Source organism: Saimiri boliviensis, chromosome 7, assembly GCF_048565385.1.
Source record: "Saimiri boliviensis isolate mSaiBol1 chromosome 7, mSaiBol1.pri, whole genome shotgun sequence".
NCBI lineage: Eukaryota > Metazoa > Chordata > Mammalia > Primates > Cebidae > Saimiri > Saimiri boliviensis.
This window is the reverse complement of record NC_133455.1, coordinates 38,587,239-38,599,553: the sequence shown is the minus strand read 5'-3', so window position 1 is coordinate 38,599,553 and position 12,315 is coordinate 38,587,239. Positions and strand designations below refer to the sequence as shown.

At 46.5% G+C, this 12,315-nt stretch overlaps 1 protein-coding gene across 1 annotated transcript in view; it reads left to right on the top strand.

The window, feature by feature from the left end:
• Positions 1-12,315, top strand: part of PLXNC1 (plexin C1) — a 163,134-nt gene that overhangs the window by 118,173 nt on the left and 32,646 nt on the right. Inside the window, exon 21 of the mRNA XM_010340165.3 lies at positions 2,769-2,915. Coding sequence (XP_010338467.2) covers positions 2,769-2,915 — 147 coding nt within the window. The remainder of the gene's footprint in view (positions 1-2,768; positions 2,916-12,315) is intronic.

Here is a 12,315-nt window from a genome sequence, read left to right as displayed (position 1 = left end):
TTTGGGCTCTGAAATCATCTCAGCCCGGGTCAGCTGTGTCTCTGGGCATGGCTCTTTCCATCTGGGCATCTGTTTTCAATCCACCAAATGATGGGCGTGCGTGGGCATTGCCTTTAAATCCCTTTCCAGCTCTTTCTACTGGAGGCTTGTGAGTCTTAACTCTGTTCTTTCAAGGGCTGCTGTTGGGCATTAAAGGGGTGAGATGTTCAGAAAATCTGGGCTGCCAGCCCAAACGGCCTCCTTGAGCAAAGCATTCTGGGTCAAGATTTCACAGTGCTGATTCAAGAACGTCTCGAGCACTCTGGGTGGTGAGGGGGCGGCACGGCTCGCCAGGAGGAAGTGGCATCCAGCCAGTCCGTGACACTTTCACTTTCAGTGGAACAATTCCCGCTGGTGCGGGGGTCTGATGTCCCTCCACCAGGTGCTCAAGGGCATCGGGGACACCGACTCCTAGTCCTCCCATCCTACCCCACAGACGTTTCATGGGTGACAGCTCCGTGACCTCCAGGTAACTTTCCCTTCCAAGACGCCAAGGCTTTGGGGGTAAAATAATCATGCCGTTTATTGAATGTGCCAGACAGCATGGTAAGAGCTTTACCTGCCTTTTCTAATTTCATCCCCTTAAGGGTCCCATGAGCTAGGTGCCTTCATGACCATTTTGCATATGGGGGAACTGGAACACACAGAAGAGCTGTGACTCTCCCCAGGTCTCACTGCTACTGTGGGACAGCACCAGGGTCCGAGAGCTCTTACCCACCCCGCTTTGCACTGAAAAGATGGCGTTTGCCCTGGTCTGTTACAGTGTGGAAGCCTGGCTCCCGGGGGAGGGGAGTCAGATCTCCAGCAGCTGTGACTCACCTAAAAGTTGTGTTCAGTGGTGACAAAGAAACTTCATGGCCTTGTGATTCCCCAAATCAGCCACACATCAGAATTCTCCTCCAGCCCTGCTTCCCCCTGCTCCTGCCCCGGGAACGTATGAAAACTACAGATGCCCAGGCCTCATCTTCAGAGAGATGCCAGCTCTGTAGGTCTAGACAGGAGCCCAGGCATGTGAATTTTTAACAGGAGCCCCAAGGGGTTCTGGTGCTTAACCAGGGTTAGACCCAGGAGCGTGGGCAGAGTGTAGGGCCAGATGTTACTTAACTCAGTCTAGCTACCCTCCAGAGAGTTCCTGACCACAGGGCCCCTGAATCCAGAGCTGCTCCTTCACATATTCCCCGAGAGCCCACATGGCCCCCCAACTCCAGCCCCTGCGGGAACAGGCAGCCCCTGTCCTCAGCCTCCCTTCTGTCTGTGCTAGGGAAAAGAGGTTCTAGTTTTGTGGTCAGGGCATTACTTGGGGTCGGGGGAGGCGGTGCAGGGAGAAGAGAGTGGTGAGGTTGTAAACCACTAAATAAAGGAAGTTTCTCATGAGAATTAAATGTCACGCACTTGGCCCCCTGCCCTCCCTACCTTGGAAATTTCTGAACATTCCACTTCTGCCCTGCACTGAGAGGAGACTCAAGGATGTATCACAGCAGGGACAGCAGCCTAAAGGGAGCTGCAGGGTGGCAGGAGGTGGCAAGAGGAAGCCTGGGGACTGGGATGGGCAGATATTCCTACAGCGAGTATAAAAGAAGGGGCAGGGTTGCAGTGGGATCCCGAGAGACTTAAAGGATGTCTTAAGTAACTTACCTGTGCAAGGGAAAGCAGGTGAGATCCAGTGGCATCCTCCTTTACCAGCCGGATGTGTCACCTGTCAAGCTCGACTCTGTTAACTGGCACTTCGAGCTCCAGCCACGTGGCTGGCTTTTCATCATCACTAAAGCATTTTGACTTCCTAGCCATGGTTCTTCCTCCGCCACAGAGGCCTAATGTCCATTGATTATGGAAGGTTCGTTATTTAGCAAATACTCTACAGCTGACCCAGGGCTACACGCCTTGGAGGGATGCCGTGGAAACAACACACAGCCTCCCACTTGAGGTGCTGAGAGTCCTTTGGAATACAGATGTCCAGGGCTGCAAATGTGAACCATTTCCATCACAGCAGGGGAGGCAGCCCCACCCCCAGCCAGGAAAAATTTGAAGAAAGAGCCAATCAGGTTGGTCCGAGTGTTTGGGAAAAACCATAGAGGAATTGGCTCTGGTTCAGGGAAAGAAGACGGAGTCCCTCTGGCCCAGCACCAGAAAGCACATCAGGTGGGACTGCGTGGTGTGCCTGGGGACTGCCCGGGCTGGGCCTGGCCCATGGAAGAGACAAGGCTGCACACACTGTTGAACTGTGGGCTGCTTCCTTTGTGAAGTGCTGTTAACACCAGATGACGTTGTCTTTGGTAAATGTGTAAAATGTTCTTCCATTTATCCTGGTTATTAAGGATAATTGTGCATTTTTTATTTCTGGTTTGCTAAAGGGCGATTAAATATGAATGTAAACAAAGGTACACTCTCCATATCTAACTGTTCTTAGGCATTAACTCACTGATGGGCATTAGACTGCCATACGTTAAGTTGAAACACAAAATAACAAGGGATACTCTGGGTACCGCACATTGCTGTGACTGTGCACGTGTGCAGACGTGCATTCGCGATGGAGAGAGGAGACGGTTAGATTCTGAGTTTTGCATCCAATCCCAGCGGAGCCAAATGTGTTTTCCTGAGAGTTTCATGTTGACTGTTAGAAAACCCTGTCTCCCATCTCCTGCCTTACTGCCACGAACAGAAACTTTAATTCTTTGGAAAGTACAGTGGATACCACAGAAAGCTAACTATCACTTTCGTGTCTTTTCAAGGAGACTGTTGGAGAGCCCTTCTATTTGCTGGTGACGACTCTGAACCAGAAAATTAACAAGGGTCCCGTGGATGTAATTACTTGCAAAGCCCTGTACACGCTTAACGAAGACTGGCTGTTGTGGCAGGTTCCGGAATTCAGTACTGTGGTATGTTTTCATAAAGCTCCCAGCCAGACTCCCAAATAAATCTGGCGAGGAATTAGAGGGTGGGGGTGGGTCACTTACAGTGAAATGGTATCATTTCTACTGTAGGAGGCCCTGTAGCATTTAGTTAATTAAAAACAGTAGTTGATACAAATATTAACACGTGTTCACATAATAGATTTTAATTACTGAGATTGGGGGAGAAAATATTGTAATGATGCCTGGGATACTCATCAATTTCCAAAGATTTTAATATCAGGATTGCTTATAGCTTTCAGTGTTGTCAAAGGAAATGCAAAGTACTCCCTATTCAGCACTTATAATTGCAATCAGAATTTCTCAAATGGCTCTGCTCCGGGAAGACAATGTGTGAAGATATATTTCAACCAAATTGAGGCCGTCTTATTTTAGAACGATAACACAAGACAAATTCCACTGCATTCCCCATGCAACGTGACGCCTTTACTTTGTTTTCATGGATTAGTTACAAATGTTTGGTGTCATACACTTAATGTACTGTGATCTCATAGATATTTTTAGAGGAACGCTGTAAATCACTACAGGAAGACGATTGCCTAGCTGCTGGAGGGTTTCACTCGTTTGAAAATTTTTTAATTCATCCCCACCGCACCCACTCCATGCCCTTCCTAAAAAAAGCAAGCAAGCCCAATTTGGGGCACATTCAGGAATTTCAGAGAGGGAGCCAAGCATTGAAAAAAACTTCAGAATTATTTAGGAATTTTCTATGCTTTTCTGTTGATAGACTTGGAGAAGAGATTGCTGTGTTTTGGTTTGATCTTTAGCTTTATGAAGACTCTGGGCTTCTTCATGGTCTCGTTAGTGGAGGAGGAAAAGATTACAGTGGGGTTTGGGAATTGCTAATTAAGAGAGCCGAGTCTCCTGTGGCTTCGCTCTGGAGGGTGGGGACTGCGTTATCATCCGGGAAGAATTCATTCCCTAATTGGAGAAGGCACCATGTTGCTGTGGACCGGGTTATGGTTAGATGCTCTGGTGGGAGATAAGTCCATAGGGCAGCTCTTTTGAGTTCTCTGCCACTGCCAGATGCAGCTCACCCTTCCATTGAAGATGGCACCATGCTCAGCTGCCATCCGAGAGTGGGAAGCTGAGCTGAAAGCCAGCACTTCTCAGCCTACTGAATTCTGTTAGTATACCCATCTGCATCTGAGAGGCAGTAGATTGGGGTGCAGTGGTTCTCAGACTTCAGCATCTAGTAGAATTGCCCAGAAAGCTTGCTAAACACCAACCAACTGCTAGGCAGCACGCTGGAGTCTCTGATGCAGTAAATCCAGGATATGGCCCAAGAATTCACTTCTCTAACCAGCTTCCTAACGCTGTCAGTGCTGCTTGAAAACTATTGGTAGAGTGGTTAACAGCGTGGGCTCTGGGGCCAAACAGGTTTGAATCCTGCCTCTGCCACTGGTTAGCTGTGTGACATTGGGCAAGTTTCTAAACCTCACTGTACCTCATTCATTCTCCCTACGTGTAAAATGAAAATGATAGTTATGTTTCCTACTCAGCTCATGGGGTGTTTTGAGGATTAGGAGTTAGTATTATAAAAAGCATTTAGAACATTGCCTGGCACATGAGTGCTACCTAAAGCTTTATTCTATTTGATGCAATTCTCACTGAACCCGTGTTTAAAATGCAGGTCCAAATATACCAGTGCCTGGGCTTTCCCTCGGGATTGACTGAATCAGAATGTCTGGGGATGGAGCCCAAGCATGGATATATTTTGTAAACCTTCCAGATGACTCTGATGTATGTTCAGCCTGGGCACCACTGGGTACCTTGGAGAACAAGAGACAAACTTTGCACAGGGCCTGTTGACTCACCTTTCACTGATTCTGAGCCTGTCGTTCCTAACCTAGAAGATGTTCTGCTTTTACTTTAAGATGTTTTGGAAGCCCCAAAGGTCCCCAAAGAGAGATATTTGCAAGTGAAATATAAGGGGAATCCTCCAGTATTTCAGTTGCAAGACAATATTGGACCCAAACAGGAAGGATAGGAGATAGAGTTGGAATCGGGGAAGAAGTCAGATGCTTGAGGCAACTTTTGAGGTTTGAAGCCTTTTTTAATGCATTACATCTGAATGCGTTTTCTCCCTTTCATTTGGAAACATTATTTATTTCACAGTCAATTAAGACCATGTGTTTCTGATTTGTTAACACTCAGCTCATCATCAAAATGTTACTTGATGTTGAAGAAATTCATGTCGACTCTTGAATTCTTTTTTTTCTTTATAGCCCTTGGGGAAAAGGGTAATGGAAAATTACGATTTCAGAAATCCACATAAATCTTCCTTTTCAAATTCAGATTTGCTGGTACATAGAGCTGAGCCTGGAAAAGGAATGGGTGGGGCCCCTTGTTTTCAGGGGCCTTGCCTTTAAAAAGGATTGTTAGTGCCTGTCATGGGGCCTGGCCGAGCCCCCCTTTCGTGGTGGGTGGTTGTACTAGAAACTACAGAGAAGACACGTGATCTGGTCTATGCTTGTGTGAAAAACTGTTAGCAGAAGGTCAGTATAAAAAATTTAAGGGTTTTCATTTCCTTTTAGGCATTTCCCCGAGCCTGAACCACCATATTTCTAATTTTCTTCTTCCTCCCTTCCCTCCTCCCCCTCTTTTACACTTCCCCCCTCCACCCCTCCCAAGCATGTATACCCAGTTTTAGGACTTGATTTACCAAATTTGCCTGAGGCAGTTTATGTAATTGAAAACCAGGTGTGGTGAACAAACTGATTCTGTGTCTGTGTGTGCGCGCGCGCTCGAGAGAGGTTGGGGGCAGGTTCTTTCAAGGAAAGGAAAGTCAGAAATCAAGAGCATCCTCACGAACCACTTGAAATGACGGAGCCTGGTGCCAAGGCAGGGACACGTTTGGAAAAAAGGCTCCCAAACTCGTGTTCAGCTAAATGCTCAGAAGCGCAGCACCTCATATAGCAACCTAAAAGTTAGCTTTCACACCTCTCAGATGAGGATGTTTTCTCTCTGAGGTGTGGGGGGTTTTCTAGAACATAAAGGCATCTTGCCAATTTCTTATACATGGAATCATGATACTAACAAACGGGCCCTGGGAAGTAATGCTCTGTTCTTGCATATTGAGAAGAAAATTCCTCTGTCTTGCCAGAAATCCGAGCAAAGTCCCCTAGAGCCATGCTTACTCTATCCTTCTCTATCAAGGCATTCCAGGCTGGTGTTTAATGAGGCAGCAGTGAGACAGACTGCCCTGATATTGGCATCCTCCCTAATATCAGCACCAAGGGTAGAGCTGTGCACACACAGGACTTTAGTTTTCCTTAATATCTAGGAATTCGGATCGGACAGCTAGAAGAGAATAAGACCTTTTTTTTTTTTCTTTTTTCTTTTTCTTTTTTTTCTTTTAAATCTCAATCTGTAGCACAGGCTGGAGTGCAGTGGGGCAGTCTCAGCTCGCTGCAAACTCTACCACCTGGGTTTAAGTGATTCTCCTGCCTCAGCCTCCCAAGTATCTAGGATTATAGGTGCCTGCCACCATGCCAGGCTAATGCTTGTATTTTTAGTAGAGACACAGTTTCCCCATGTTGGCTAGGCTGGTCTTGAACTCCTGGCCTCAAGTGATCCACCCGCCTCGTCCTCCCAAAGTGCTGGGATTACAGGTGTGAGCTACTGTATCTGGCTGAGAATAAGACCTATTGCTCTGCTGGGTTTTTCCCCACCATTTGCAAAATTTTAAACACATTTGATTTTGTTGATGGAGAATCTCAGACTCTCACTCAGCTTGAGTGTTATCAAGAACTCAAGAACTTTGGAGGAGTTAGTGAAAGTTTGAGGATTTCGGTCCCAGAAAAGTGCATCCCATGAGAGAAGAGACATTTACTTCACTTTCAGAAGGAGATGAGAAAAACCAATAACTTGTAGCAAGCATGCTGAATTAGCAAGTTTGACTTGTAATCAAAGTTAAGTGTGAAATGGTTTTTTGAACTCTTAAACTCAGAAAATGAGCTTGCCAATCTGCTGTATCTGAGATATAGCATCTTGGCACCCTGAAAAACAGTGTTCCGACGAAAATATCGCCCTCCTTCTCCTCTCCATGAACAAGTTTTCAAGATTATTAGAAGTTCTTGAAAACGCATAAGTATGTGCCTGCAGAAATATTAACGCATCCATCATGATTTATTGAAGGTTTATGCCAGCCTACTCCAGTCTGTCTCTTTGTCTAGCAGTTACCATTTTGGGACAATTATGTTTAATAAAAGATCTCATATATAACAGAGCCTGGGGCGTCTCCACCAGGAGTTTCTCACTGGTACACCTCCTTCCACAGCGCTCTCCCTACCCATCCTGGCGGCCTCTGTTCCATTTAGTTTGTCCTTCAGAAGATCCATTAGCCCCATAATTAAACAACCCACTGTCCCGATTAAGTCATTCTCTGTTACTTCAATTACATCCCATTGTTCATTAAATCCTGATGTTTGCACTGCAGCAATCTTGTTTTTAATACTCCTAGCATTTGTGGAGAAACAGTGAAGTTAATTAACAATTCTCGAGCTTTTTCTTTTTCTCTCTACTATCGTGCAAATCATTTCCATTATGACTTGCAATAATACTGAAACCATTACTAACTTCATAGTTACTGTTCTGAGCTTCCTGATCAAAGAGTGAAACCATTCTTTATCATCACTTTAGGTAAGTCATTCCCTCGTTGATGTCAAGCCATGAAAAATGAAAAATTAACCTGTAATGGGTGCTCTAAATGACTTTTTCTCTATACGTTTTCTTCTCATGCCTGTAATCCTGGAATTAGAAAATAATTTAGTTATCTAAATATAAAAGTATTTAATTTTCTTCTTTATAGCTCAAATGTGACTCTATTATTTTATTGTTAGGATGATTATTTATATTTGTACCCCTCAGAGAATGGTAACTTTTATCACAAGTCATGGCAGAGATAGAAAGCATTTTCCAGATTTGTCTTGTTGCCATTGTCAAAGTCGGCATTGCATTTGAGGGAACTGTTACCTAGAGCAGGGACCAGCAGACCACAGCCTGTGGCCAAATGTGACCTGTTCATTTCCTCGTTGTGTGTAGCTGCTTTCCTGCTACAGCGGCAGAGTGGAGTGGTTGCAGCAAAGACCATATGGGTTTCAAGCCTTAAATACTTTCTGGCCCTTTACTGAAAGTTTGCTGGCCTTTAATCTAGAGCCTTGACACAGTAGAGAGTAAGAACTAGAATCTTCCTTCCCACAAACAGGCTTGGCCTCTTTCCTCTCCCCCTGGGGACACGGTCATGGAAATGCCTGGCCACTATTTACAAATCTGAAACTCATGGGGCTCTTTGCCAGCATACAACACCCCGTCCCAACTCCACACCCACAGATACTGTGAATACTGAAATCGGTTATCTTGGGCTAAATCAGACAGCTCTTCTTACTTGATTCTAGAATGGACAAAACGTTAGCAAATGGTAGCAAGTATAGAAAGATGGGTGAGAGAAACCGAAATTTGAGAAAATTATCTCCATTAACTTTTTTTTTTTTTTTAATGGAAAAGGCTCTCGCTACCCTGTCCTCCACCCCCTACTCTTCTGTTAGGGTAGCAGATCCCTTGATCCAGGAAGCCGTGAGCTATGGATCTTTGTGAGGAAAGGAAAGGGGGAGTAGAGTGAAGAGGGGAGGCTGGACTGGCACGTGCAGCTCAAAGGGGAACGTCTGGCAGGTCCCGGGGCTGCTGACTCTGGCTTGGAAAGAACCTTAGATCAGAAGTTTCCCTGAGACTTGCACTTCTAACTCTGGCCTCCTGCTGCTTCTACGGAACTTCTGAAATGGGTTGTCTTTTCTTTTTTCTTCTCTGTTTAATTCAGTTTAGTACGAGAACTAGGTTTTCCTCTTGACTTTCATTTGGCCCTGAAATAAAATTAGAAATATACTTTATAGGTTTTATTTAATGAAAGCAATTACTGCTCCAAGGCCTTTTATGATAAAGTTGCTGGTTTGTAATAAATTTATTTTACAATTACTTCCTAGGCATTATAAGGTATTACAGAAAGGAGGCAGCAACATTCCTGCTTTATTAGCCAAGAACATGGTTGAGGAGACAGGTAGCCAGATCTTCCTCCCATGTGGGAAAATACCTGTTCCCTGCCCGCGATTCATCCTCCCAGCCCCCTGCAGCCTCATCCTCTGTCTCCTCATTACCCAAAACCACCAAATTCCATGTCGGGACGGTGGGTAGAACCAGCAGCGGAAGGGGAATGCAGCTGCATGCCCCCAGCCGTGTGCAGAGAGGTGGGGTTTGGAGTCTGCTAGTCTTGGGCTGGAATCTGGGCTCGGCCGCTCCAAACCTGCTTCCTCTTCTGTAAACAGGCGATGACCAAAACCTGCCCTGGTACATTTGTGGTGAGGTCAGAAAATAATAGGTGTGCGGCGTCTAGCCCTCTTGCCTGGCGTGAAGTAGGAGCTCATTCTTCACAACAGTCCTCCTTGTCTGAGATGCTTGCTCTTTCTCTTGTCTCCTGTAAGGTCCACTAAGCACAAAGTGTCCCTCAGCATTCTTGCTGGTTGGTTGGTTATTGATGATGTGGGGTGTGGGGTGGTTGGTCAGCGGATTCCATCATCATGAAAAGCATTTCTTGGGTACCTGTGTGCTCATGTTCTTGTCAAAAAAATGTCACATACGACCCCCGTAACTGGTGTTTACAACCTGTGGCAGACAGTATCCCTCTGGGCACATGTGAACAGGAGACGACCGTGATAACCCGTGGGAAGCTGGTGGCTGACACGTTTCAAAGGGGCCAGGCGCTTCCAGCTCAGCCCTCTCCCCAGGCCTTCTGGACCATGTACTTTCCAATAGCCTTGACTTTCTAATAACCCTCCTTGGTAATGGGCATCATTCCCAAATCCATTAGGATGCAGTTCAGCTGTACGGAACAGAGACCCAAGATGTGTGTGGTTTCAGCAACAGAAAAGCTGATTTCTCTCCCCGGTGATGTTCTGGGTGGGCAGTGCAGGGCTGGTAGGGGAGCTGCTCCCCTCTTGTCCTCAGAGTCTAAGTGTCTGCTCACCCCCAGCCTCCTTCCCCATCCCAGGATGTAAGCAGGGCTATAGAAGGGAGGGCAGATGGTCACCAGCCAGTAACACATCCACTTAGGGTCATCAGCCCGGACTTAGACAATAAGTCAGACTTAGTTGTAACTAGGACGTGTCCTGACTCTGAGCTGCGAAGCCACGAGACCAGCTCTGGGTCACCATCTCCCAGTGCCTCCTGGTCCTGCCATCCTAGTCACAAGATGGCTGCCTCCACTCCAAGCGCTACTCTCCCTTTTGTTCAGATAGAAGACTTCCAGCCGGGCATGGTGGCTTACACCTGCAATCGCAATCTCAGCACTTTGGGAGGCCAAGGTGGGAGGATCACTTCAGCTCAAGGGTTCAAGACTAGCCTGGGCAATATAGCAAGACCCTGTCTCTAAAAACAAAATTTAAAATGAGCCAAACATGGCAGTATGTACCTGTAGCCTCTGCTACTCAGAGGCTGAGGTGGGAGGATTGCTTGAGCATGGGAAGTCGAAGCTACAGTGAGCCATAATCACACCTCTGCACTTCAGCCTGGGCAACAGAGTGAGACCCTGTCTATTAAAAAAGAAAGGCCTGGCGCAATGGCTCACACCTGTAATCCCAGCACTTTGGGAGGCTGAGGCAGGCGGATCACAAGGTAAGGAGTTCGAGACCAGCCTGGCCAGTATAGTAAAACCCCATCTCTACTAAAAATACAAAAATTAGTCGGATGTGATAGTGTGTTTGTAATCCTAGCTACTTGGGAGGCTGAGGCAGGAGAATCACTTGAACCTGGGAGGTGAAGGTTGCGGTGAGCTGAGATCGCACCACTGCACTCCAGCCTAGGCAACAGAGACTCTGTCTCATAAAAAAAAAAAAAAAAAAAAAAAAAAAAGAAAAAAGAAAACACTTTTTTTTAATGTGTTGGCCAGAGCTGGGTTACATGACCCGTCACAGTGAAAGAGAAGGGAGTTGCTGCCGATCACGCTTCCCAACCCAGGCTGGACCCACTGCTGTGCAGACCTGGCCTTTGTTAGCAGAGGAGGGATGGCCACTGTTTGGACGACAAACCCAATCAGCCACCGCAGCTTACTGACACTTTCCTGCCGAGGAAAGAGGAAGAGGCAGGGCAGTTCCTCTAAACAGAGAGCAGATTTCTGGGGAAGAGACCAGTGTACATTTTGCAGCACTTTAGCCTTTCGTGGGTATTTTCTGGGTGTTACACCATCCCACAGATTTGGACTATGCTTATTTTACAAAACATTCTTGTGCTTCAAAAGGTAGGATCACCGAGTATTCAAGAACATGGAGCTAGAGTACCATGTTCTACCATTTTCTTGCTGGGTGACCTTGTGCCATTTATTTAACCTCTCTGTGCCTCAGTTTCTCATTTGCCAAATGGAATGAGTAAAAGACTCTACCTCGCGGGGTTATTTCCGAGATTTATGTACACGAATACATACACGTCATTTAAAACAGTATCTGGCACCTATAAAGCACTCCTTAATTTGCTGTTATTCGATGTCATTATTTAGTGATCCTGATCACTCCTTTGAGATAGGAACAACGAGGATTTTAAGGCTCGGTGAAACTAGATGACTTGCCCGAACTCCCTCAGCTGGTGAGCAGCAGGGAATGGGTGGGTCCAGGTGCCCTGGTGCTGGGCTGGAACTCGGGGCCCTGACCCCTTCTGTCCTCCATACTCAGAATCCTCTGTGGATACTCACTGAGGGTGATAGTCACTGATGGGTGACTGTTGTCCCACACGTGATGCTTTTGTCTCTGAAATTTACTGTGAATTATCTGAGAACAAGGACTATGTCTTAACATCTCTCTGACATCCCAGCCCTAAGTCTAAGTAGGGCAGGAGAACATGCTGGTTAAGTGGGCTTTGGTGGGAGTGTGGGAGCTGGAGAGATGGCGCTTCCTTGAGGTATCTTCCCCAATGGGGCACAGTGGCTGAGGGCAGACCCTGTGATGCCACGCTGTCGGCCATGGCTCAGGCACCTGCTCCCCATCACGGAGCAGAGGCCGGCAAGCGCTTTCCCAGGCTGGAGGTGGAGGCGTTCAGAGGCCGGCGCGGAGAGCCTCCACTGCACTCACGCCTTAGGAAACTGCTGTTTGGGCACTAAGCGTTAGCAACATAAAAAATGTCCACAAATCAATTTGTGTCTGAACTGACTCTCCGAATTCCCTGTGGACTCTGTAAAATGCCATTTTACCTCTTTTCCACCCATCTAGCCGTGGAGGCAGTGGCAGATTTACATGATTTTACATCCAGTTAAGGGTTTTTTTTTTCCTTTGGTTATGTTTTTAAGAAGAATATTTATTGCTCTTAAGAAGGTGGTGGTGGTAAAGAC